The sequence below is a fragment of the Falco biarmicus genome, chromosome 11 (assembly GCF_023638135.1).
Source record: "Falco biarmicus isolate bFalBia1 chromosome 11, bFalBia1.pri, whole genome shotgun sequence".
Classification (NCBI taxonomy): domain Eukaryota; kingdom Metazoa; phylum Chordata; class Aves; order Falconiformes; family Falconidae; genus Falco; species Falco biarmicus.
The window spans coordinates 37,844,046-37,869,030 of NC_079298.1; the positions used below are offsets into that span (position 1 = coordinate 37,844,046).

The window sequence follows — 24,985 nt, forward strand, 5'->3', positions numbered from 1 at the left end:
CTCTCTCAGATAATGTCTCATCATTGTTGCAGTATGATGAGGATTATAGAGAGTAGGCCTAGGGTTAGGAGTTGGAGGGAGTTGAAGTGGAATCATATGGCTAGTCCTGAGGTGGTGAGAAGAGCGGCAGCGGCTCCAGAGATTAGTCATGGGCTTGGGTCTGCTATGTGGTAGGAGTGTGCTTAGTGGGCCATTAGTTGTTTTCTTGTAAATATAAACTTAGGAGGAGAACGAAGACATATGCTTGGATTATGGCTACGGCTCCTTCTAGTATGGTGAGTAGATTGATGTGGTTAGGATGGATACTGTTGTTATGATGGGGAGTAGGGTGGTGGTAGCTGTGGAGATGAGTTGAATAAGCAAATGTCCTGCTGTGAGGTTTGCTGTGAGATGGACTCCTAGGGCCAGTGGGCAGATGAGTAGGCTTGTAGTTTCAATTATAATTAAAGCGAGGATTAATGGGGTGGCGGTGCCTTCGGGTAAGAGATGTCCTAGGGAGATTGTGGGTTGATTTCGTAGGCCTGTGAGGAGACTGGCAAGTCAGAGTGGGAAGGCTAGTGCTATGTTTGCGGATAGTTGGGTAGTGGGGGTGAATGTGTATGGTAGTAGGCCTAATAGGCTGATTGTGAGGAGGAGAAGTATTAGTGATGTGAGAATTAGTGCTCATTTATGGCCTTTTTTGTTTAGAGGTATTATTAGTTGTTTTGTAATTAGTTGAATAAATCATGATTGAAGGGCGGAGAAGTGGTTGTTGACTCATTGAGTGCCAGGGGAGGGGAGCAGGAGGGCGGGGAAGAGTGTGGAGAGCAGGGCTCGTGGTATGCCTATAAGATAGGGGCCTGAGAACTGGTCAAAGAAGCTTAGGTTCATGGTCAAGGGTCAGGGGGTAGTTTTGTCGAGAGTTTGGGTTTTATTGGAGGGGTGCTGGGTAGGGGTAAATGTTAGGAGTTTAGGTTAGATGATTAGTGAAAAGATTATTCAGGTGGTTAGTATTGTTAGAAATCATGGGTTGGGATTGAGTTGGGGCATATCATTAAGGAGGAGTGAGTTTTCCTCTTTTTCCTCTTTCTCTAGCTTAAAAGGCTAGTGCTGATACATAGCTTCTTAATTATTAGGATGAAAGGAGTGAGGATCAGTGCTCAAAGTGGGCGAGGGAGGTAGATTCTACTACAATTGGTATGTAGCTATGATTAGCTCAGCAGATTTCTAAGCATTGGCTGTAAAAAACACCTGGCTGGGTTGTGATAAAGGATGTTTGGTTAAGTCGTCCTGGGATTGCATCAGTTTTTACTCCCAAGGATGGAACAGCTCATGAGTGGAGTACGTTGTTGGCAGTAATGATAATGTGGATGGGGGATTCTGTTGGAACTACAACGGTCAGCTTCTAGTAGTCAGAAGTGTCCTGGTGGGAGTTCTGTTGTTGGGATTATGTAAGAGTCAAATGTTAGGTCTTTGAAGTCTGTGTATTCGTAGGCTCAGTATCATTGGTGTCCAATAACTTCTAGTGTTAGGTCAGGTTCGTCAATTTTGTCTATTATATAGAGGATTTGTAGGGATGGTAGGGCAAGTAGGATAAGGAACGATGGCTGGTAGGATTGTTCAGATGAGTTCTACTTCTTGTGTATCTACAGTGTTGGAGGATAGTTTTTCTATTAGTATGAGTGTTAAAAAATATAGAACTAGGCTACAGATTGCAAGCGCAACTATTAGGGCATGGTTGTGGAATTCTACAAGTTCTTCTATGATGGGGGAGGAGGTGTCTCGGAATCCATATTGGGATTGGTTGGCCATAGTAGGGATGCACAGGGGTTTCGCCTGTGATTCAGCCTTGACAAATCTGTGTAATGGGTTTACTAACATCCCATAAGAGAGAACCATAAGTGGTTTAATGCAGTTGGCTTAAAACCAGCATGTGAGGGTTCAATTCCTTCCTTTCTTGTACTTGAATAAAGGCTGGTTCTTCGAAAGTGTGATAGGGGGGTGGGCAGCCATGGATTCACTCAGTGTTGGTAGTGGTTAGTTCTGGTTGTAGGACTTTTCATTTTGCTGCAAATGCCTCTCAAATAATGAATATTAGTATGATTATGGCTGTTATTGAGATTAGAGAGCCAATAGAGGATAGGGTATTTCATAGGGTGTAAGCAGCAGGGTAGTCTGAGTAGCGTCATGGTATACCGGCTAGGCCTAGTAAGTGCTGGGGTAGAATGTTAGGTTTACACCTGTGAATATGACTCCAAAATGGGCTTTTGTTCATGTGGGGTGTAGTGCATACGCGGTGAATAAGAGGGAATCAGTGGGTGAATCCAGCTAGGATTGCAAATACAGCTCCTATTGAGAGGATGTAGTGGAAGTGAGCAACTACATAGTATGTGTCGTGTAGGGCGATGTCTAGTGAAGAGTTTGCTAGTACGATTCCTGTTAGACCTCCAATTGTGAAGAGAAAGATGAAGCCTAGGGCTCACAGTATTGGTGGGTCTCATTTGATGGTGCCTCCGTGTAGTGTAGCTAGCCAGCTAAAAACTTTGATGCCGGTTGGGATGGCAATGATTATGGTGGCAGAGGTGAAGTATGCTCAGGTGTCTACGTCTATTCCTACTGTGAATATGTGGTGGGCTCATACGAAGAAGCTCTCATCCAACTGAGAGCATGGTTCAAATGATTCCTATGTAGCTGAACGTTTCTTTTTTGCCTGCATAATACGCTACTACGTGTGAGATGATTCTGAAGCCTGGAAGGATTAAGATGTAGACTTCTGGGTAGCCAAAAAAACAGAACAAGTGTTGGTATAGGATGGGGTCTCCCTTTCCAGCGGGGTCGAAGAATGTGGTATTTAGGTTTCGGTCAGTTAGTAGTATGGTGATGCCGGTGGCGAGAACTGAGAGTGAAAGTAAGAGAAGAATGGTGGTGATAAGAACGGATCATACGAATAGGGGGGGGGTTGGTGTTGTGATAGGGCTGGAGGTTTTATATTAATAGCTGTTGTGATAACGTTGATGGCTCCTAGGATGGAGGATACACCTGCCAAGTGAAGGGAAAAGACGGCTAGGTCTGCTGAAGCACCAGCGTGAGCTAAGTTGCCTGCTAGGGGAGGGTACACAGATCATCCCGTACCGACTCCAGCTTCTACTGTGGAGAAGGCTAGTAGGAGGAGGAAGGATGGGAGTAGGAGTCAGAAGCTTTTGTTGTTTATGCAGGGAAATGCTATGTCCGGGGCGCCAATTATGAGGGGGACTAGTCAGTTTCCAAAGCCTCCGATTATAATAGATATTACTATAAAGAAAATTATTACAAAGGCGTGGGCGGTGACAATTATGTTGTAGATTTTATCATCTCCTAAGAGGGTCCCTGGTTGGCCAAGCTCTGCACAAATAAGTAGGCTGAGGGCAGAGCCAACTATGCCAGCTCATGCTCCAAAGAGAAGGTATAAGGTGCCAATGTCTTTATGGTTTGTTGAGAATAATCATCAGTTAATGAAGGTCACTGTAGGACAAGGCCTCAAGGACAAGAGTCCAAGTACTGATAGCCTGATAAATAGAGACTTGTTAGAACTTGTAGGGCACAAGCCCTGGGAACAAAGGAACAAGCTAACTGCAGACCCCTGAGCCATTACAGTTGAGGAGGCAACCAGACGGACAGAGAAACAAGTAGCCAGATAAGGGAACGGATGGCGCCAATATGTAATCAAGAAAGCCGCGTAGAAAGAAACTCCCTAACCTTGGAATAGAAATTATTGCTATGTCAAGATAAACTAGTAAGTTCCTATTGTTCTAACGGTGTGCCTTAAATATCAACCAATCAGTGTTTTTTACGCTTAAGATTTAACCAATCAGCGTGTAATATGTAGAAGGTAGAAACGTATATAATTGTAAGAAAATCACTAATAAAGGGACAACTTGCTTGCATCAAGCTGCGTCCCGTCTCTTCATTCACCGCAGGTCACAGGTAAGATGGCTGAGTGTTTAGGCGTTAGGCTGCAGTCCTTTTTACAGAGGTTTAATTCCTCTTCTTATCGGCTCTGTGGTGAAGTTCATGTTGAGTTGCAAGCTCATTGATGTACATTAAGAGTGTACCAGAGCCTGGTAGATAGAAGCTTGCTGGTTTAAGCCCCTAGCTGCTAACTAGGAGTTTATGGGATCGAGGCCCATTTGTCTAGTTTTGTTGGGGGAAAGGTCCTAGCTTAATTAGAGTGTCTGGGTTGCATTCAGAAGATGCAGGTTAATGTCCTGCGGGTCTTAGTGGTGTTAGCAGAAACTAAGAGAGTCTAACTCTTTTTTTAATGCTTTGAAGGCCTTTGGTTTAGATGGGCTATCCTAAGTTTTTAGGTGATGGTCAAGATTATGGGGGATAAGGGGAGGAGGAGGGCTGATAGGGAAGTTAGGGTGGCAATTGGTGTGCTTGTGGGTTTATCGGTATATCACTGTTTCATGTAGTTTGTGATGTTTGGTGGAAGTGCAATTGTTGAGCAGTATGCAAGGCGTAGGTAGAAGAATAGGCCTAGCAGGGATAGTATAGCAATGATGGCAGCTGTTGTGGATATTTCTTGTTTACTCAGTTCCTGGATGATGAGTCATTTGGGTAAGAAGCCAGTTGTTGGGGGCAGGCCAGCTAGGGATAATAGTGCTAGTATTAGAGATGTGTTTAGTGCTGGTACTTTTGTGCAAGATGATATTATTGTTGATAGTTTTGATGTTGTGTTGAGGGTGAGGAAGACAGTAGTAGTTATTAGGGAGTAAAGATAGACGGTTAGTTTAGGGTTGTATATGAGAATGCTGGTTATTCAGCTTAAGTGGGTGATTGATGAGAAAGCTAGGATTTTTCAGACTTGTGTTTGGTTGAGCCCTATTCATCCCCCTACAGCAGCGGATGCAATAGCCATGATTGTTAGTAAGGCCGGGTTTAGTGAGGGGGCTGTTAGGAAGAGAACGGTGATGGAGGGAAGATTTATTATTGTGGAGAGGAGGAGGGCAGTGGTTATGGGTGAACCTTGTAGGACTTCTGGGAACCAAAAGTGGAAGGGTGCCAGGCCTAGTTTTATTGCAATTGCTACTGTTAATAACAGGCAGGCAACTGGGTGGGTTAGTTGGGTGAGATCTCACTGCCCAGTGAATTGTGCTTGAAAGAAGAACTAGTGTGGAGGCAGTTGCTTGGACTAGGAAGTACTTGATTGTAGCTTCAATGGCTTGGGGGTGGTGTGATTTTAAGATAAAGGGGATGATGGTGAGAGTGTTGATTTCTAGTCCCGTTCAGGCTATTATTCAGTGGTTGCTTGAGATTGTGATGGTTGTTCCTAGGAGCAGGCTTAAGGAGGAGATTAGTTTTGTGAGGGGGCTCATTTAGTAGGGGAAGGGGTTAAACCATCATTTTTAGGGTATGGGCCTGATAGCTTTTGCTTAGCTGACCCTACTAGGAAATAATATAAGGGGAGTATGGAGGTGTTTGAGCTCTTCTGTGTAGGTTCAATTCCTACTTTCCTAATTGAGGGTTGGTGTACCTCTATGTTCACTTTATCATAGCGACCCTTGGCTGTTCAGGCACATTTTCTTATGTTTAGGTGTGTTTTTAAGTGGGGGAGATGCCTGTGTAGCAGACTGGCATGCTAGTGTGTCAAAGACACAGCGCTAGCGTGTGGTAGGAAGTTTTTTCAGAGAAAGTGTGTAAATTAGTCATAGCAGAGTTAGTCATAGTCATGAGGCATGAACTCATAAGAAACCTGAGGAGTAGGGGTTTTGTAGCAAGGATTATTGGTAATAGCTCTGGGGATGGGGTAAGGGAGCTGGGGTTGATGAATAAGATAGCATTAAGTGTGTTTATTAGTATAATATTTGCATATTCAGGTAGGGAAAAATAGGGCAAATGGACCAGAGGCATATTCTACATTGAAGCCTGATACTAATATGGATTCTCCTTCTGTAAGGTCAAAATATACTAAGTTTCTCTTCACTTTTAAAGCATGAAAACCCAAACAACTGAACATATTTTGTTAAGCCGTGACCAGACGTGTAAAGGTCTTTACAGGAGGAAAGTGATTAAGCAACATCACATCTCATGTGAGAAGGAAATTATTAGCTGCAGTAAAGATTATTTAATATTTCTGATAGCAGGACTGCGTTACAAGACAAAATATTAAGTTATACTAGTCTCAAGAAAAACGTGTGGGGGTTACTGGTTCAGTACAAGGAAGTAGCTAATTGGGAAAGTTCTCTACAGCCTCATAGGATGACATATATTGTTTAGAAAGAGCTATGCTTCACATCCACATTAAATAGTACCGAAAGTGATTTGAGCATAGCTCAATAGCACAAATCAATCAAAAAAAAAAGATAATCCACTAGCAACAACACTCAATGCAAACTTACTTCAATAGAGTTGAAGAGCACCGTCACTGATACCTTAAGTCCAGATTTTTCAGTGGACTACAAAACCACTTTAAAAAGCATTCACCAAATAAGGTTATAAAGTATTTTACTATCTCTCACAGGTTTTGTACTTTTACAGTCTTTTGTATTTTCCCCTACAGAAATAGAGGGTTTTCTTCATACAAATAAAAAAAAAAATAGGTTGGCATTTAAAAAATGAAAGGCATAAAACCCACTTCAAAGTTGCAGTAAAACTACTAGATTATAATGCAGCAGAGGTGAAGCAACAATGTCAAGAAAATACTTGGTACCCACATCATCTGCCTTTCAAGTGTCTAAGACAGGAAGGCAGGTCTTCTTGTCTAACTGTATGCAACAAATGTATATTATGAATGCTCTTCAAAGGAATCTCCTCCTACTGTTATGCAAGTGTCCTAAATTAAAGGTTTAATATTAAGAGATGCGATTGTCTTATCAAGTGTTTACTGTGTTTCCTAGCTATTCCCCAACAGTTTTTAATTTCTCCATTCATATTATCTGAAATATTTTTTTACTTATTAAGTTATGTCTTATAGGCTTAAGTAATAATAGACTTTTATTAAAATATAGTGCCTTTTGTTTTCAAGCCTAACAGTCCCTTAAGGAATTCCAGTTTTTCTTGTGAAATTTAGGGTACTTACAGAATCATGTCATTTGCTTTTGTATAACTTACTAATAATATTAGCAATGAATGGTAGCTTTTTGTGATATGTCACTTCCCCTTCACATAAAGGGAAAGAGCTTGCCTGAATTTCTTGTTAATATCATTTTATACCCAATGTATCCTACCAGGTGAAAGCTCAGCAGGAAATGGAGGTAAAGACTGGAGTTTGTGTGCGTGTTTTGAATTTGCTTGTAAACAGAAGGGGATTCCAACTTCACCTGTCTCAGCCTGTCCTCCTTGACCCTCAGCAGTTTCATTACAAATAATTTGAGATTTCAGCGATGCCTGTCCTTGTTCAAGTTCAAAATTCAGAATAAGGGAATCAACCAGAGAGTCTAATTCATCCAAGTTCATAAAAGGCATGGGTATTTTCTGGATAGGATTGCTTGCAGAAGTAGAAGAGAAGGCAAATAAACTGAAGTAGTTGTTAAAATATCCAGCTATGACACAAATCTTTTCTGCAAAGCTCCTGAGAGGGCTTGCGCTTCTGTACGACCCTATGAAAAACAAAAGCAAGAAGAATCAAATGCAGCATTTTGCAAAGAAAGAGCAAGTAACCCTCCCTCCCTCTTCCTTTACAGCAGGACTACTCTCCTGTAGTCCACAGGTTACTACCAAGACAGGTACAAACCCAGCTACATACCTTGTAATGTAGAAGAAACAATTTCACAGACTTCAGCAAGGCACTGCTCCAATTCCAAGTATTTTGCAGCATTGTTAGTGCTTTTCTTTATTTCTTGATACAGACATTCTTGTGGTATTTCAGACTGTATTTCTTTCTGTATTAAGAACAATTTAAAAGGAATCAAATACATGACAGTATATTGACTATTAAACATGCCTATTATGGATTCAGTGTCATAAAACAGGCCAATGCTGAAATACAAAATGAAAGCAATGCCAAGGCACAAAAGATGCTCCGAAAAGAAATGCAGATTGTTGACCAAAAAGAGCAAACAGAATTGTAAAATCCAGAAAAGGTTTGGCTCTTAGGAGATATATTAAATCATGTATCCTGGCTTTTAATTAAAACATAAACTATTACAATAGTTATAACACAATTACACTAGCTTTACTGAACTTGAGGCTTCCAACTTAAAATAGGTGGTTAGGCTGTTCATTATGATCACAAAAAGGAGGGAGACAAAAGTACTGCCAAAAATACTTCAAATAAAATTAAAATCACATAGTTTTAAGCAAAAATGTAGTAGCCAGAATAGTTAGCATTCCACACACATGAATGCCACTGAGACATGAAGTATTATCATGCAATTGTAAATATACAGAAGGTAGTTTCAATTCTCTTCTTCGTTAAATACATCCTTTACATTTAAACTGTAGACTCAAAGCGCACACTTTGTGAAACGTTTCTCTTACCTTTCTGCAATAAGAGATGTTACTTTCAAGGAATCTGGCCAATGCCACAACACTATCCTTTATTCGATTTTGAATCTACAAAGAAACATTTAATTATATTGTGCACTTGAATCAAGACAAAGTAAAAGTACATTCATATTTTAGAAGGAGAACAACGAACACTGGCATACTAATGAGAAAATACTCAAAAGCAGAAGTAATGTTTTCTGCAACTTAACATGCAATTTTTCAAATAAAATGTTAACTTGTAGAAAATATTGTTAACTATATCTGCATGGTTTTATTTAACCCCTTAATATGGATCGAGTGAGCACATTTAAGTATTTGCTAAGAGAAAGACTGTCCTGTAATTTATTTTTTTTTTTATCACTGTTATTCTAGGCGGCAGGGGTAATCTCTTAGTTAATATTCCGGTGTTTCCTCCCCGACTTCACATTGGTTCCACCAGTGACAAGCATATATGGGAATCCTGCAGATATATAGGAATCTGCTGCAAATGAACAGACTGCTCAATTCCTTTTGCTGGAGACATGAAGCATTTGGGAGTTAAGCAAGCAGAGAGGAACATAAAAGATATTGGACAGTTTCACTATTATCTGTAGGTTTAAGAGTAACAACAGTGAAAGCCAGAGTAAGAAGAAAATTTTGCTTTCCTTGACAGAAGCAATTTATCACTCCTCTCTAACTGATTTGAACCTTTTATCCCAGGTCACATATTACAGATTTTTAAGTAGCAACAAATTTTTTAGTAGTAACAAATTGTTTGGAAGTATTTTACATATCCCAACTCATTACATAAATTTTCTTATTGGCTACAGTTTTGCAAATTTCTCAACTTTGAGAAAAAAGAACAAAAATGAAAACACTTGAGGCAGAAGATGGGATCGTTCAGACACAGATAAACTGTGATCTTTGGCTTTACATGCTGTCTGTACAAAACATTTATTCAGAGAAAATATGGCAAAACAAGCCTATACATCCAAACGCTGAAAGAAACCATTTACACTATATACACCTAGTACCTTGCTGAAGAACATTTCAAGCTTTTCAAAGTATTTCCCTGGAATTCAGCCAGGCTTTCTGTCAAAACAGCTCATCCACTAAGAAAGTGGCATATATTCAAGGGGTACTCTAACTTGCCTACCAGAATTCTCATAGACAGAGAAGTATTTTTAACTATAGTGCTTATTCCTTATACTTTATTCTCTACATTGTGCAACTCCCTATAGTTGCATGTTCCTCATGATTTGTCATCTAAGCAAAATAAAAGCACAAAATAACAGGCTGTAGCTTAAAAAAAGCCCCTCCAGGCAAAACCTCAAACAACTCACTAATGAATTCAGCATGTAATAAGGCCTATTTTGCTTTAAGTGACAAAATACATTAGACACACATCAATAATAGTATGTTTGCTTCATGAAAGAGCAACTCCTCCCTAGAAGATTCTGACTTCAGCATACTGAAAAACAAAAAACTCCAAACCTATTCAATTTGATAAAATGTAACTGCTAAACCGGTATCTTGGGGAGGGGGACAAGGACACAACAGTAGTCACGTATGTGTTTATTATGAAGTAGTAGGAATGTCTCTTAAAATTACAAATTAATTAAACTGAGGTCTTACTATGAGAGATAAAAGCTTCCCATTGATGTAATTCCTTTCCACAGTACATTACATACAACTCATTAATAGAATATAATTAATTTGCTTTAATTTTACTATGAAGTGTTAGAAAAAAGCTGTTCAAATTAAATTCCACTGCTGCTTATCAACCTGGAAAGTATTTGAAGGTCAGCTGTGATTTCACTGAATGACACCAAATCAAGCAGGACATTTCTGGCTTCTGTGCTATTAAATAGCTACTTCAGCCAAACATTTTCCCTTTAAAGTGCCAGTTCATGAATGTGCTTCAGTGTACCCGAAGCATTAAGTGTATGCGAAGACTATCTCTTAAAAGGTACCACTGAACTAGTTTAATATTTAGATAGCATATTGTTTGGGACTAGGACTGTAAAGAACAATGTATGACAAAAGAAGGTCCTCAGACTTTCTAACAATCTTCCTGACAAGAATAGTGTGTAGTGATAGCAGAGGTGATTACTATTACAAATATAAAATAATTAACTTTCAGGATCATAAAGTGCTACATATTAAATAATCATTGCTTTGCAAATCAAGCTTAACAGTAGCATAGAGAATGAAAGGTCCACTTGCTCCTTTGTGCCAGTTTTCATGTTCTCCCTCTCCTTCATGGTTACACTGAAATATTACACAAAATGCCTTCCAATGCACAGAAAAATCATTCTAAATAAAATACACTTAAATGTTCAGTCTACATACAGGTGAAAGACTAAACACTCAAAATCTCTGCAAAACTGTGGTCAATATTCCCACTTCCCACCTACCTCAAATCTCTGCTACTAATCAAAACTGTATTCCTACTATGAAATTTGTAGACAGAATTGCTGAAAAATAATAGGACATGATCAATTGTCTCCAAGAGACAGCAGTAGTTTTTAATCTTACTTTTTATCTCACCTCATTTTGTGGATATTGTTTCATGAGTTCTTCCTGCACCACTCTTGCTTTTTCTTGTACAGTATCAATGAGAAACTCCAGCCCTGAGCCTATTCCATCATAAATGGCAAGTACAAAGTCCTTTTAAAATAAAGGTTCAAAACATGGTGATTAAAGGAACTGATGTGGCCTTGCATTGCAACAGATTTTCCTAATGGGCTAGAAATATATTTTTGTTTTGTGCAAATTGTTCAGTACTGGTCTCTTCAGTCACATGTAACTCTTGGACTACAGGGGCTCAGCACTTTAACCTCCTTTTCCTAACTTTCTTCAGATTTCTGAAAATTCAATGTGGTACTTAGTAACAGATTACCTGTTTCATGGAAATTCAACACTTACTTCAGTAAACTTGTACAACCTCAGTGCAAATGCAATCCTAAAAGCACAGTATTTCTTTCTAAGTGGAAATTCTACAGATTTAAAGTGTAGTTTTTTTTAAGGAAAAGAATAATTTCAAGACTATTAACATATCCATTTTTGCCATAAAAATTAAGTATCGCATAAACTCTGAAAATACTTAATTCAGTTGATCAAACTTATATGTAACAATTTGCTTCTGAACACAGTTACTGAAAATAAATGTGATGTCAACATTAAAATTATTATTTCTAATAAACATTTTTTTCACCTGTAGACTAGTTGCAGGAATGTTGTTCTCTTCAGAAAATGAAATATCAGCTCTTGTGAGTACTGCCAAGTGTCCTATGTATTTCATTGTTTGCTTTACTGTTTGTTTCACTTTGCTCCATGCTTCTGTTACCATTGAGGATATATCTGAAGAACATCCCTGAGAAATATAGGCATGGCGTTCACTGAAGCTAGAAGGTATCTCTGGTCAAAGAGCACATACTTTCTATAACATAATAGTTCATAGCACACAGTAGATTAAGGCATTTTCAGCTTTACATCCTCCTACTTCCGATAGCTTATCCACCACAGGTAAAAGACCATACCTTGCAACCACAGAGAATGATATCATTATACTGCACTGTTAAAACAAAAATTCAATACTCTTCACAAGGCTGGAGCGTGAACAAGAGTCATATTTGCTGGCCACTGGTTTATAAATTTATACACAATAGCACTTCATGATCTAAACTAGCATTTACTCTTGTCACTGCAGGGTTTATTTTCCCCTTTTATATCTAAGAACCGATATTATTGTCAGGGCCTGGGCAGAGAAAAGTCTGCATTACTCTGAACTGGCATATGGAAGTACCAGTTTAGCCAGCAAAAATGCACGCACTTTGCTGTTCGTTTTCTTTAGGTGTGTCTTTTGTCATTGCATACATTGCACATTTAAGTGTTTTTAGCCAGTCTGTAGTAAAAACTGCATTAATGCATAGAACTTCTCTACATACAGATTAATTCTTTAATATACTTTACCTGCAATAGTAACAGTAAATAACCTCCCAAGTTCTTTACTTCCTGTTTCATTTCTTCACCAACTTTCATAGATCCAGGGCACTTCTGGACATTGTTAAGCCAGAGCTTCGTTAGAACCACAAGCTGATCAAAAGCAGAGATAATTCTGATGCTGTAGGACTGAGCAGCACGATCAAGAGAGAAAACTACAAGAGAAAGAGTTCTATTAGAAAGCCTCCTTTGCAAATGAAAGCAGGAATGTTAAATCTTCTGATAGGCAAACATATGAATTCTTGTGGATTGGAAAGACAAGTCATTAGTAATGTTTCCTTTAAACCGTTATGAAAATGAAACTTACAGTTTTCTTGACATTCTTCATCTTGCTGTTCATAGGCTTTTGAAATGGCAGACACTCCAGAGAAAATGATAAACAAATTAGTTAGAAGACTGTCTGCTATGCTCTTTCCTCCTTCATGATTCTGTTCCAGTGAATCTAAAACTGAATTTACAGATGTCTTGCAAATTCCAGGAAGAAACGATTCAGAAAAGCTTGGGCATATAGCAGACTTATTCTGTGAACCTGTATGATGTAAAAGCAAAACAGAAAAAAAAGAAACTCTGCATAGGAGTGAGCAGTCAGCATGTCTGTTTAATGACTATTTTATATTGCATCTTCAGTAATGTTCAGCTACTCAAGATAGCAAGTCAGAAAAAACATATATACAACATTCTAAATAGTTTCTAGATTCAGTTAGTACAGAGACAAATACCATAGTGAAATTCTTTAAAATGAATCCACCTGTTCCAACAATCAAACCTACAGAGAGACAGAAAATAACAAAACCCAGCCAATCTAAAATAACTGAATGCATAAAAATATTTGGGAGACTGAAGCATCTAGTATTCCAGAAAAAAAAGTTTATAAAACCTGACAAAAAGCTGGGGGCGAACCTCAGTAGTTGAATGAATACCAACAACTCAAGCACACAAAGTCTCCAAATTATTATATCAGGATTTAGTCTCTGGCAATTTGTTACATGAACTATCATCTTTCTCCAGTTAACCTGCATAGTTAAGCAGAGTAATGTTTTATGTAAATTTCTTAAACAGGGTTATAAGTGCTAGTCAGGAAGTTTTTGCCCTGAGAAAGCATAATCAAGAATACCAAACACCCTACTGTTAACAGCTGGACATTATGAATTTGAACATAATATAAACAGGACTTCTAAAATTTTGTTTTCCAACCCATACTTTTTTTTTAAAACTAGTATTAGAAGTGCGTATATTTTATACATGTAGTAGTTTCAAGTTCTCAGTATGACATGAAAGGTGCTCTGCCATATCGTAAGTACCTGCTAAATAGGAAGTATGTACATTCCAAACTGGTTGTGATTTTATCTTGGACAAACATCCAGAAATTCTCTTGTTCTTCATGAAACTTCTACTTCTAGGAGAGGATGATAGAGTGAAAATGAGGAAAAACCCCAAACTTTAAAAGAATGTCTCTCCCCATACCCACTGAAAGTTTAACTAATATGAACAGCTGTCACACAAACAAAACAAGCATCTACTTTTAATTAATGGAACTTGTTAACACAGAACGTAAATCAGCAAAAGCAAGACAATACTGCCCATAGGATGGATCATACTTACTTTCATCAGGCTCTTGCTATTATAGCAGGATCTTCATTCTACATTCCTGTTTTTAAGTGACTGGTTTATTACTAGATTATTATTATTGTCTAGAACTTGAGACAAAAAACACATTTCTTTCCTACCTATGTGGACTATAGAAAGCAGACATGTTGGCTTTTTTTGATCTTGTTGGCTGGACAGAATGAATTACTTTTGGAAGGCCAGATAGGCTTTTCTTTCTCCATAGAAGGCAGACGTTCTGTAAAGTTCTCCATTGTCAGTGAGACAAGCTAACTTAGCTCCTCTGGCCTGGCTCAGCTTGCTTAGCTGCCAGTGCCCAAGGCCAGCTCTTGCCAGAGAGAGCTGTTTGGGAATCCTCAGCTAGCCTTGAGGCTGTTAAAGAAACAGCTGGAAGGAGACTCAGTGGGGGCTGCCCAACTTTTCTTAGAGCTGCATTTAAAATAAATCTCTTGCCCTCAGTCCTGCCTGACTTACACTGTAGTTGTGTTGTAACAGTGCCTGCACCTGACCATGTAACACCATTGATCTGCAGGCCTGACTTCCCAGTTTGACCCGGGACTTTGTCATGATGGCCATACCAGGCAATCACTGGACTTGCAAGTTGACCTTACCAACTGTCCCTGAACCTAATCCTGACACACTAAGCCAATTTCCCAGCTTAACCTCAGCCCTACCTCATCAATACATACTTACATCACATAACTGGACTGTTGGCTGACCATGAATACCATTGCCAGACCTAGTCCGCTCACCTCACATACTGTGGGGCCAGGCCCTTTTTGGCAAAGGCACTGCCCTGTCTACCCTCTTGTCACATTCAGCCCCAAACTGCCCTTCCCTTCTTGAACAGCCTGTTCTTTATGCTGCATGACACTACACACCAGGAGCACAATCTTAAAGTAGCGCATGCAATGTAATTTATTTCACTGGCATGTATGCCTGACATCAGTTAACTGCTGTCAACACAGCATACAATGCTGATTTCCCTTCTCCAGTACCTTTTCTGGTTCAGTTCAGCATTTTCAAAATAGAACAAAACCAAATACACTTCTGAGACTCAGGAACACATGTTACAATACTGTCCAGAAGGCAGCATCAGACAAAGAAAAGTATTGCAACATTATATCATTTAACAGTATTTGGACTAAAAATAAGGAAACTGTTTATCCACTGCATTCTTCGCAGATAACTTTTGTTAGAATGGTCAGAAATTCTTTCCAAAATTTACAGTCAGATAAGCCAACCTGCTTCACAGCAGAGTAACAACAATCATATGGGTTGCTACCCACTAGCAAAGCTACAATCAAGAATCTGTTAGCGTTTCCATTACAAGCTACAACTTGCAGAAGTTTGCAAGTCAGTTTTAACAATTGTTACAAGGCTAAAACTTCAAATACAAGGTCCCAGACCAGCTGCAATTTACTCCTTAAAAACAGTGCTTGCATATTACAGTAGTGTGAAGAAAGCATTTAAAACGCATTTCACTCTGCACCAATGATGTCTAGACACACGGATTAGAAAACTTTACGTATGTTTTGACAAAATAAACTTCTGGATTTGGAGGAAATTTTGTTCCTGTATCTTGTCCACGAGGAAAGATGAGAATGAATGAACAGAAGAATGTAAATTGGCACAGTGTACGGGGTAAGTAAGGATAGGAACAGATGTCCAAGTGCCTATTTAAAATTGCTTCTATTACTACTTAGATGAAACATGGGTATCTATAACCTTAACCTGTGGGTCCTCTGCAGATTAATTAGAGGTCTTGTGCTACACACAAATGTACCAATTTCTGAGACAGCTTTCTGAAATAATTAGGATCAGCCTTTAATTAATTACCTCCAGCTAGCTGTCAATCATCATACATAAAACCATCTAACACCGACCAGACGTACATTGCATATATGCTATGCCTGACCTCAGAAACATTGCTGTTTAATCTGCTGAACTGCTTTAGTGGGCTTGTAATTTTTATTAGCAGCACATTGCTTACTAACACACATTTCATAAGTGAGGCCAGTAAAGCACAGTAAGGTAACATATTTAGTTTAAACTTTCCTCCCTTCTCACAAATATATACATAAATTGAATTTGTAAGTTTAATATTAAACAAAGTAAAAGAAGAATTAATAAATAAAAGACTGTTATTGGTACACAAGCACCAATTATTTTTTGCTTTGTTTTAAGCATAGATTAAGGAATTATGAATTAGTATCACCTTCTTCTGGAAAGAGAGGAAACTGAGGCTTCTGAAAGGTCAGGTTCCCACTCATCAGCAGGGTCGTAAAATACATCAACAGTTTTATTGCTATCATTACTCTGAAAAAATGAAGAAAACAGGGGAGGAAGAGGGTTAAACAGAATTAGAGTGATAAAGCATTCAATGTATGGATGAAGACAACATGTTCTACTAACAGCAGAACAGTGGATTTAATGTTTTTTCTTTTGTTGGCTGACTGCCAGCCAACTTGAGTTATTTAAAAACAAAGTAAAACAAGATAAATATTTAGTGAAGACATCTAGCTACCCAGCATCTGAGACACAGGAACGCTAAGTACAAAACTTTTTCACAGCTCTCTCCTCGTGCCAGATCTATTAAAATTCTGGGCATATAATTTACTGGTTTTATTTATTTTTATATCTGGATTTGTGTAACAGTTTTAGCAATAGTTTTCTGCAGGAAATAGAATCCAGTCTCTGATGTTATTAAGATCCAAACAGCTTTTAGCAATAAATATGGCAATATTCTTCTGTCACTGGACATACTTGCATATTACAGAGTTGTATCATAACAGAATGTTTTCTCATACTTTTTTTCTGGCTTTTTTTTAATGGCTTTTTTTCCTTTTTGGACATAATATTGAAAGGTTTTTATTTCAGATAGATACTCACATATGAAGAAGTTACTCTTTCAAATAAAACAATTATTTAATGGCATGCAATTATTTTCTAAGGTTTGAAAAAAAAAGAAAAATTAATAAAAAAAAAAAAAGAGAAAAAAAAGAGAGCTTTGAGGTGTAAAAAGCCTTCATATTTTCCCCTACCAGCACCTTCAAGACTCCAACAACTGACATTTCTTCCTCTGCAAATTTCAAGTATACTATTTATGCCAGAATGCAATTTCATTTGGAAGTACCAAGCATCCAAATATTTATTTATACATTATTTGAAGCAATTTCTATTCATTTTTCAATATGCTCCAGACTAAACATAATACAGATATTGGAATGACAAGGATGTATATGATCAGGAGAATCACAAATTCAAACACAGAACAAATTTAGACAAGCTGTTACCGTAATCTAAAACCTGATCTTAAATATATATTTTTCTTTTGTATATTATTCAAAACACTCCAAACTCATCTAGCATAAAATACAAGATCACTACGGTTCTGCTGCATTGCTTTGGATCTCTCCTTCAAGTTAACCAACTCTTTCACCTTCAAGACTTCCCCTTTTTTTATCCTTCATTATTTCACTGAAGTCTAAACCAACTTTCAATTAATATGGCAGAAACCAAAACACAAATAAAATGCAATGATCAGCCCTGGAGATTGGAAGATCCCAGAATACTCTATCATCACCAAAAAAAAAAAAAAAAAAAAAAGGTACTTTTAAGGACCACGAGGTCTGAGTTGGTTTTTTTCCCCCCACAAGTAGTTCTTAGGTCTCTTGAGAATTCAGCTCCAAAACAGACACAAAAAAAAATGCGCTGGCATGCAATGAAAACACTGTCTCTTCATGTTGAGTCAATAAACTTATTTCTTGTGACATTTCTCTCCTTAAGAGATAAAAAAAATACCAGTCACCTGGCAAATAAGAGCTGATACTCTAATTTTATCTGTGTTCAATAATTTGAAACCATTGTCTACTTTTATTTTTTGTGGATACAGAATAAAACATAGGTTCCGTTTCCACTTGTCCCTTTCTTCTATTTTACATCCTCCTCTTCAATACAAAAGATAGTGTGATACACAACAAAATACTGCATATTTAGAGAAATACAGTACAAAAATCCCCAGTTTATCTGATTAAAAGCAATGGAATCAGAAAAAAGGATTAACGTGCACCTTAACTGTCAGTTTATTAAACAAAAAATTATGAAAAATGCCTTTAAAAACTCCCATTGAAGAACCTAAAGCACACACAAAAGCAACCAGTAGCAAATTAACTTACCAGAACAGAAGAAAAATTGAATATAGCAATGGAAATTCAAGCGATACCTTTAAAAAGTCAAGTTTTCCTCCAGAACAGATAAACAATTTAACAACCAAAAGAACCACAAAGTATTCCTCGTTTTACTGCTTCCCATTCTGTACACAAAATTACCTGAATAAAGTCATTGATTTCTACTGTCCTCTTTCTGCATGACAGACAAATGTGCTACCCATGCTTAATATAAAATAATCATGTGTCTTGGTGTTTAAAATCACATTAAAAAAAACACCGAGACTTTCCTCCTGTATGAATTATCAAAATCTATCTTTGACAAAAATATTACTGATTACTAGTGGGTTTTCTTCAGTTGTTACTGACCTCATAGAGTTCTTTCATCACTGCTAGTTTGCACTCAAATTTCTCTAGGCTCCAGAAAGTTGCTATTCCCAGTTTGATGTTACGAACTTGCACCTGAACAGAAGACACTGTTCCCGTTTTATCAATTTTGTCGTGCCTAAGAATTTGAGAAAGTTTAAAAGAAAATAGTGAAAAATAAAGACAAAAACATTATTCATATTTCAAAAATAAACAAGGTACTTGTAGGTAGGATTATACAGAGAATAAAAGTAATTACACACACAGAAATTGCTTGAGACATATCTCACAAGCAAACATTAGTGTAGCTATTAAAACTATTTTTATGTAAGGAAAAAAGGAATCCTTGCATTCAGAGATAGAAATAGATACTAGCATATAAATTCCTGGCTCTCTTGAAACTCAGAACCAAATATACACTACAGAATTTGACTGACAGACTTCTTGCTGAAAGATGTGAGAAGAAAACACCTGAGAAACATAGTGATATATACACATACTAGGAAGTCCTAGCTTACCTGAACTTACTGAAGCTTTGGGGTTTTTTTAATGACAGTTTCCTCTGCACTAATATGTCTCTGCTCCCACTAAGAACACCTGGCCAACATACAGGTCCGCTTCTAGAACAGTTCAGGTGTGACTAGCAAGTATTGTGGCACGGTGAGAAATCTGTGGAGCGAAGTAACTGGTCCCAACACTTGATATCCACTATAACCATGTTCTGAGGTTTTTTTACTTCTGCCTCCCTCTGTTGTGGTCCTGTGAACTGACCATCTCTTAGTGGCTGGCACATATTCCCTGGTTTAGTTTTGTCCAAAAGGAATGTAGTTAATGTGCTTTAGGACTACTTTAACATGTGAACCAAAGCACGATGGACATGGACACCCAAAGCACACTCAACCCAAAATTAAAGGTATGTCTACAGACAATTAAAGACTTCATCTAAAATTCAAGTTTGAATTTCACATTTCAAACAAACAAGGCTAAACTACACACTTAACTGAAGCTAGTTTGGAAAAGTGATTTAACATGTTCAATTTAACAAAACTGTTAAAAGAAAACCAAACAGCGCACTGCACATCCACAATCCAGCCCCCAGATTTTTTTATATCTATATAAAAACGTATATTATATATACACCCCCTTATTAACTAACTCAGATACTCACCTGCAGAAAACAGTGTTTTTCCCTAATTCATTGCTAATAGTGTTGGCCTCTTTGATCATCACAGAGAGCTTCAGAGAATTCCAGTTAAGTGGAACTAATAAAAAATATAGCACATAATGACTAAGTGGATCAAACAATGTGATGCAATAACTTTAGGTGTTTTTTTTTTTTTTTTAAAAAAAAAAAAAAAAAAAAAAAAGGTACCACAACCAGAAAAACTTGAATGGAATTTAGCCAACAATAGTTCTGTGAATTCCCAACACACTAACTAAAAAATGACCCTCCCAGCCAAGACAACCCTTTATAAAAGGTCAGGTAAAGGGTATTTCGGAAATAGAAGCATAACACCAGATTAATCTGAGACAGGAAACTGAACTGAATCAATTCTGTTACTCCAGTTTCTCCTATAACACCCCCAGACAGGGGAAGGACTTTTAAGTAATCAGGTTAATACAGACTGCATGTATATCCACCTAAAAACCTTGAAGGTGACTAAAACAGAAGTTTTATATATACAGCTTATGAATAGAAAGGATCATAGCAGCCAAAAGGCTCTTCTTGTTCAGGATCATTAGAGATGTGTTAGAGGAAGAGAAAAAGCTCCTGGATCCACATCCACTAAATCCAAACCCACCAAACAAAAGAGAACTCAGCATTGCCTTTGTAACATTATGTATACACATACTAGTCACAGCCTTATTCCCACTTCCACGATTCTTCTGAAGGGTATGTATTTCTTCAGCAATTTTCTGCTTCTCCACTTCCAGAGCTTCAAGTATCTTTGCATGATGAATAGTATGATCTTTTAGGGCCTGGGGGAGTGGGAGGGAATTAAAAAAGTAAATAACTATCTATAACTCTTACTGCTGTATATTGAAGCAAGATTTTGTTGTTACTGTCATTTTAAAGACTCAGAACAGAATGCAATTTGTTGGACATCTGCTATATCGATATGGAACCACCTTCAAACCCTGACAGTGTTCTAGCTTTGCTTAAGAAAATGTTATGCTTAAAAAAAACCACTGGAATTAAATAGAAATCACTTTTTTTAAAGTCGTATTTGTTGTAGCAGTCAAATATACATGAACACCAGCCAAGAGATAGTCATTATTTACACTAATTCCTGGAGCCATAAATTTTAGCATAGGCAATGATCACTAGTGTGGTACACCAAAAAACCATCCATGTTATGTAAGAAATAACGTCAGCATTAGTTTATCACCAAATTTAATACAATATCATACTCTAAGTATAAATATAACCTCTGTTCTTGTGCATAAAATCACATAGAAGAAACTTCAGAAACATTTCTTTTACAATTATTTATTTGAAAAACACAAAACAACAAAAAAACCCCACAAACCAACCACAGCTTATTGCCTAAAAAGCTGCCTTTTTTTTAAGTTACCTGCTTGGTAGCTAAAGTCTCCATTTCTAAACGCTTCTTACTGAAGTGTAGTTCTAGCTCAAGATTTTGTTTTGCCTTCTCTAGCTCCTGTATTTTAGTTGCAGCTTTTTGGTTATTCAGTTCTTGGATTTGCTTCTTATGAGATTCTTCTCTCTAATGTGAAAAAGGACAAACAGGAGGAGGTATACCAACTCTATAGCATTTCTGACCCATTCCTCCAGCAAATACAAAGGTTTATCTTCACTTCAACACATTTAAAACATGCAGCCCCTGTGGACTACTCTGCCCAGCATCAGCAATGAAAGGTTCCCAGTTCCAAAGCATCACATTATGTCTCCTATAGCACATTTAAGAAATAAGATACTCCATCATTATTACTGTTTTTACCACGATGTACAACTCTTACAATATGCATAAGTCAAAGTATCAAAAAGACTAACAACAAAGTAGCATGCAAACTTGAAAGAAAAAAAAAAAAAGTCATACTAACTAAAATACCTTAGTAATTTGAAAGTCTCATAGAAAAGTTAGATTTTGCAGGGATTTCTCTTCACATACAAGTCACACCCTCAAATTCACAGTGGATTAACATTTTAGTTCCTGACTAACTCTATAAAGCAAAACGCCTAGAACCATTCTGAATGGAAAACCTACTTTACAACTTCTTGTTAGAAGGTCGATTTTTTTTAAAAAAAGAATAAGGCTTAGCATTCCTTAAGACACTGTTACAATATGCAAGACAAAAAAAAAACAAAACCAAAGACGACAACCACAAACCCAAACAACCAACATAAAAAGCCCATACACACCCCCAAAAAACCCCCCAAAACCCCCCAGAAATGCCATACTACAACTTCTATTTTATTGCTAAGTTTTATATGTAATGATGCAATGGCAACTTACCACCTCTGCTTCCAGTGATTTTATTTTGTTTTCATAAGCTTCTTTTTGTGACATCAGTTCTTGCTGAACCATCTCCTTTGCAATTTGGATGCTTTGCATCATTTCTTCCTTGGCTTTGAGTCGTGCCTCTTCAATTTCCGATTCAAGCCTACAGGTGGAAGTATCATACATTTAGAATACTAGCTTTAATGTCTTACAGGCTACGTACATTGTAATATTTTCTTCTATCATGACAAGAACCTCTAATTAACAATAAAAATACAAGCGTTTGGTTTCGTTTTTTGAAAACAACTCTTATACTTAACCTAGATATTTTTTATTTCATAGGGAAAATGTAGACACTGGTAAAGAAGCGAGACATTCCAGAATTTTAAAGTCCACTCAAATTCCTTATTTGTTTTACTATGCACCTTTCACAAAATTAAGAACTGTAATAGAAACTCACTAAATCACATTAAGATACAGAAAAGTAAATTTTAAGTCAATGAGTCTCGTGGTTTAATAACTCCCAGGAATGAAGCAAGTACAAATAACACTTTGCTGTATTCTCAAATTTTCCACCATCACAGAAGACCAAGGGTGTAACTTTGGGTTCTTGTCATTTTCCTAAAGCATTTGCTTTTCAGGTTTTAAATTTCTCTAAAACATTACAAATCAATTTCAGATTCATTATGTGCTTGGAGAGAAATGTAACTGAAAAGATACACTACTTTGAGGACCCCTGGAGCTCAGTGTTTCTTCAATAACAGTCTACATTCTTGCCAACTGGACTAGATTACGGTGATCACATCTTAAAGGTATACATTCATTTCAGCTAAGTCTGGGACTTCCATTGCCATTAGAAATGGAGTTAACAATAATCCTCACTATATTCCAGCTTTCCCTTATTGTTAAATGACTAATAATCTTAAGTTCCTTATTTCTTGAGCTTATTGCACAGTTGCATTAATAGCTGAATTTCTTTTTAGAACAAGAAGATACAATACTTACTGTGTTCTTTGTGCAATAAGCAGTTCATTTTTTGCAAATTCAAAATCTTTTGGACCATCATGCAAAAATGTAGTCCCACAGGATGCCCTTTTAATTTTCTGAACTTCTACTGGATGATTAAACCTGAAATAATGGTCTCCCCCAAGGATCACTCGATCACCCTGTTGGGAAAGAAGGGGGGGAAAAAGTTTGTTCTATAACTTTTACATTTATAAGCAAATTTACAGTACTTAAAACATAATAGGTGAGGCTAGAAAGCAAAGAGGAAGAGACAAATATGTATTGTCTCAGAACCTTCAAAGAAAATCTGCAGCCTGAAGTTGTAACGTTGACAAAACAAAAGAAATCCACACATGCACATAGTACTATTACCAAATCAATTACTTACATGATGTAGAACTGTTGGGTCTAAAATGCATTTCCCATTTACGTATGTCTTGGCTTCTCTCAGTGGAATAATACTCACTTTGCCAACAGTGTTTTTTATAACACTGAAAACAAGAAACATTTACAGTATCAGTAGCTCATGTTAATTGCAAATGATTTTCTTAATTGACAAAAATTAATGCTTTAGATGAGGTCCTGTTATTGCTTTTCCAGATGTGGTCAGACTTCATACTATTTAGTTACAATATACATAATTAATGAGTGACAACCTGTATTTTGGAAGAGAATTGATATTTAAATCCAAGAAGAATCCACTGCTAAAAAATTACAATACCCTGTCATCCAAGCATTTCTTTGCTAATGCTTTATTTCCCAACATAGTCACATCTTTCATGTTTTTAATAATTGATTAGTTAAATTTCTTATGAGTATCTCATCTAGGATCAATTGGATGGAATGCACTTTAAACAATATGGCCAAGTTGCTCTCTATTTTTAATTTTAATTAAGAGCTGTCAAGGCATTTCACTTTTCCATTGAACTTAATGTACTAGAGTTATCACACAGTACCATTTGATCAGATCCCTCTCCAGCATTTCTGCACGAATAGAAGATTTTGCTGCACAAATGACACGAACAAAGAAATTAAGCTATCTTGGTTATAAGATTTCTATGGGGAACAGAAGGAAGTTATCTTAATCGCTGACCAATATATAAGTTATCCCTAAATAGTATTTTCCTGGTTAGAAAATCTTATCTTGTTACTGCCAGAAGGAAGAATGACTCCAAAAGAAAGGGAAGGGTGAGAAGAAATGGTTCCTGCTTTCAATTCAAGTATGAAAAGAACACTACATACCAATGGTCATCAGCAATTAGCACTCCGGAAAGCTGGATATCATGTTTTGAATTTGGCGTATATCTTCCAACTGTAGTTTCTCCTTCTTTGATCATATACAACAGCACCTCAGAAAGCTGAGGATCTTCATTGAGATTGACAAGGTTTGGTAAATGATTGTCCATTTTGATTGCAATTCCTGCTTTCTAGATAAAAGAGAGCTCTGCATAAAAAAACAAATCACTTTGTGCATTTAAATATCTATATTGAATTTTTCTAAGAAGTCACAGTAGCCTGTTAAAAGAATAGCATGAAGGAAACCATATCTTACACTCTACTTTTTCTGCATCTGCTGACGTCATGTTTTCTGTGCTACCTCCTCTAGAAAGTGAAGAAAGAAAACGTACCTGCAATTCTTTTATATCTTCTAATTTCCTTTTCTCTGCTTGTTCAAGTTTTTCTTTCCAGGTCCTTAATACATTAAGGGGAAAATAACATATTAGGAGAAAAATTACAACATATAAATTTTAACATTTGTATTTCTAAGTGAGATATTAACAACTGCCTGACCTTTGCATTTCTGCCACGTCCCTCTCCTGCTGGTGTAATTTTACCCTCAAGGATGTTATTTCCTGCAAATAATGTCTGTATTTTTCAGGATCAGTGTTCAGAGCACTTTTCTGAGCTGCCTTCAGTTTTTCAATTTCAGCTTTCAATTCTACATTA

At 37.1% G+C, this 24,985-nt stretch overlaps 1 protein-coding gene, 1 long non-coding RNA gene and 1 pseudogene across 3 annotated transcripts in view; 1 reads left to right on the forward strand and 2 right to left on the reverse strand.

Moving 5' to 3' along the window:
* Positions 1 to 3,374: 3,374 nt before the first annotated feature.
* On the forward strand, positions 3,375 to 4,078 carry LOC130156949 (uncharacterized). The gene is made up of 2 exons (XR_008824654.1): positions 3,375 to 3,476; positions 3,936 to 4,078. It is a non-coding gene; the product is annotated as an uncharacterized LOC130156949 (long non-coding RNA).
* A 240-nt stretch (positions 4,079 to 4,318) lies between these two features.
* Positions 4,319 to 5,564, reverse strand: LOC130157053 (NADH-ubiquinone oxidoreductase chain 2-like; annotated as a pseudogene).
* Positions 5,565 to 5,787: 223 nt separating this feature from the next.
* Positions 5,788 to 24,985, reverse strand: part of KIF14 (kinesin family member 14) — a 32,037-nt gene continuing 12,839 nt past the window's right edge. For both annotated transcript variants that reach the window (XM_056356070.1, XM_056356069.1), the window contains exons 12-31: positions 24,830 to 24,977; positions 24,667 to 24,730; positions 24,281 to 24,465; positions 23,427 to 23,529; positions 23,039 to 23,199; positions 22,049 to 22,196; positions 21,146 to 21,298; positions 20,423 to 20,549; positions 19,738 to 19,831; positions 18,573 to 18,708; positions 16,253 to 16,353; positions 13,731 to 13,825; positions 12,737 to 12,958; positions 12,400 to 12,584; positions 11,642 to 11,800; positions 10,975 to 11,094; positions 8,437 to 8,511; positions 7,703 to 7,838; positions 6,390 to 7,556; positions 5,788 to 6,351 (exon numbers count right to left, since the gene is read on the reverse strand). In XM_056356070.1, the coding sequence (XP_056212045.1) occupies positions 7,165 to 7,556; positions 7,703 to 7,838; positions 8,437 to 8,511; positions 10,975 to 11,094; positions 11,642 to 11,800; positions 12,400 to 12,584; positions 12,737 to 12,958; positions 13,731 to 13,825; positions 16,253 to 16,353; positions 18,573 to 18,708; positions 19,738 to 19,831; positions 20,423 to 20,549; positions 21,146 to 21,298; positions 22,049 to 22,196; positions 23,039 to 23,199; positions 23,427 to 23,529; positions 24,281 to 24,465; positions 24,667 to 24,730; positions 24,830 to 24,977 (2,804 nt within the window). In that variant the 3' untranslated portion in view covers positions 5,788 to 6,351; positions 6,390 to 7,164. The remainder of the gene's footprint in view (positions 6,352 to 6,389; positions 7,557 to 7,702; positions 7,839 to 8,436; positions 8,512 to 10,974; positions 11,095 to 11,641; positions 11,801 to 12,399; positions 12,585 to 12,736; positions 12,959 to 13,730; positions 13,826 to 16,252; positions 16,354 to 18,572; positions 18,709 to 19,737; positions 19,832 to 20,422; positions 20,550 to 21,145; positions 21,299 to 22,048; positions 22,197 to 23,038; positions 23,200 to 23,426; positions 23,530 to 24,280; positions 24,466 to 24,666; positions 24,731 to 24,829; positions 24,978 to 24,985) is intronic.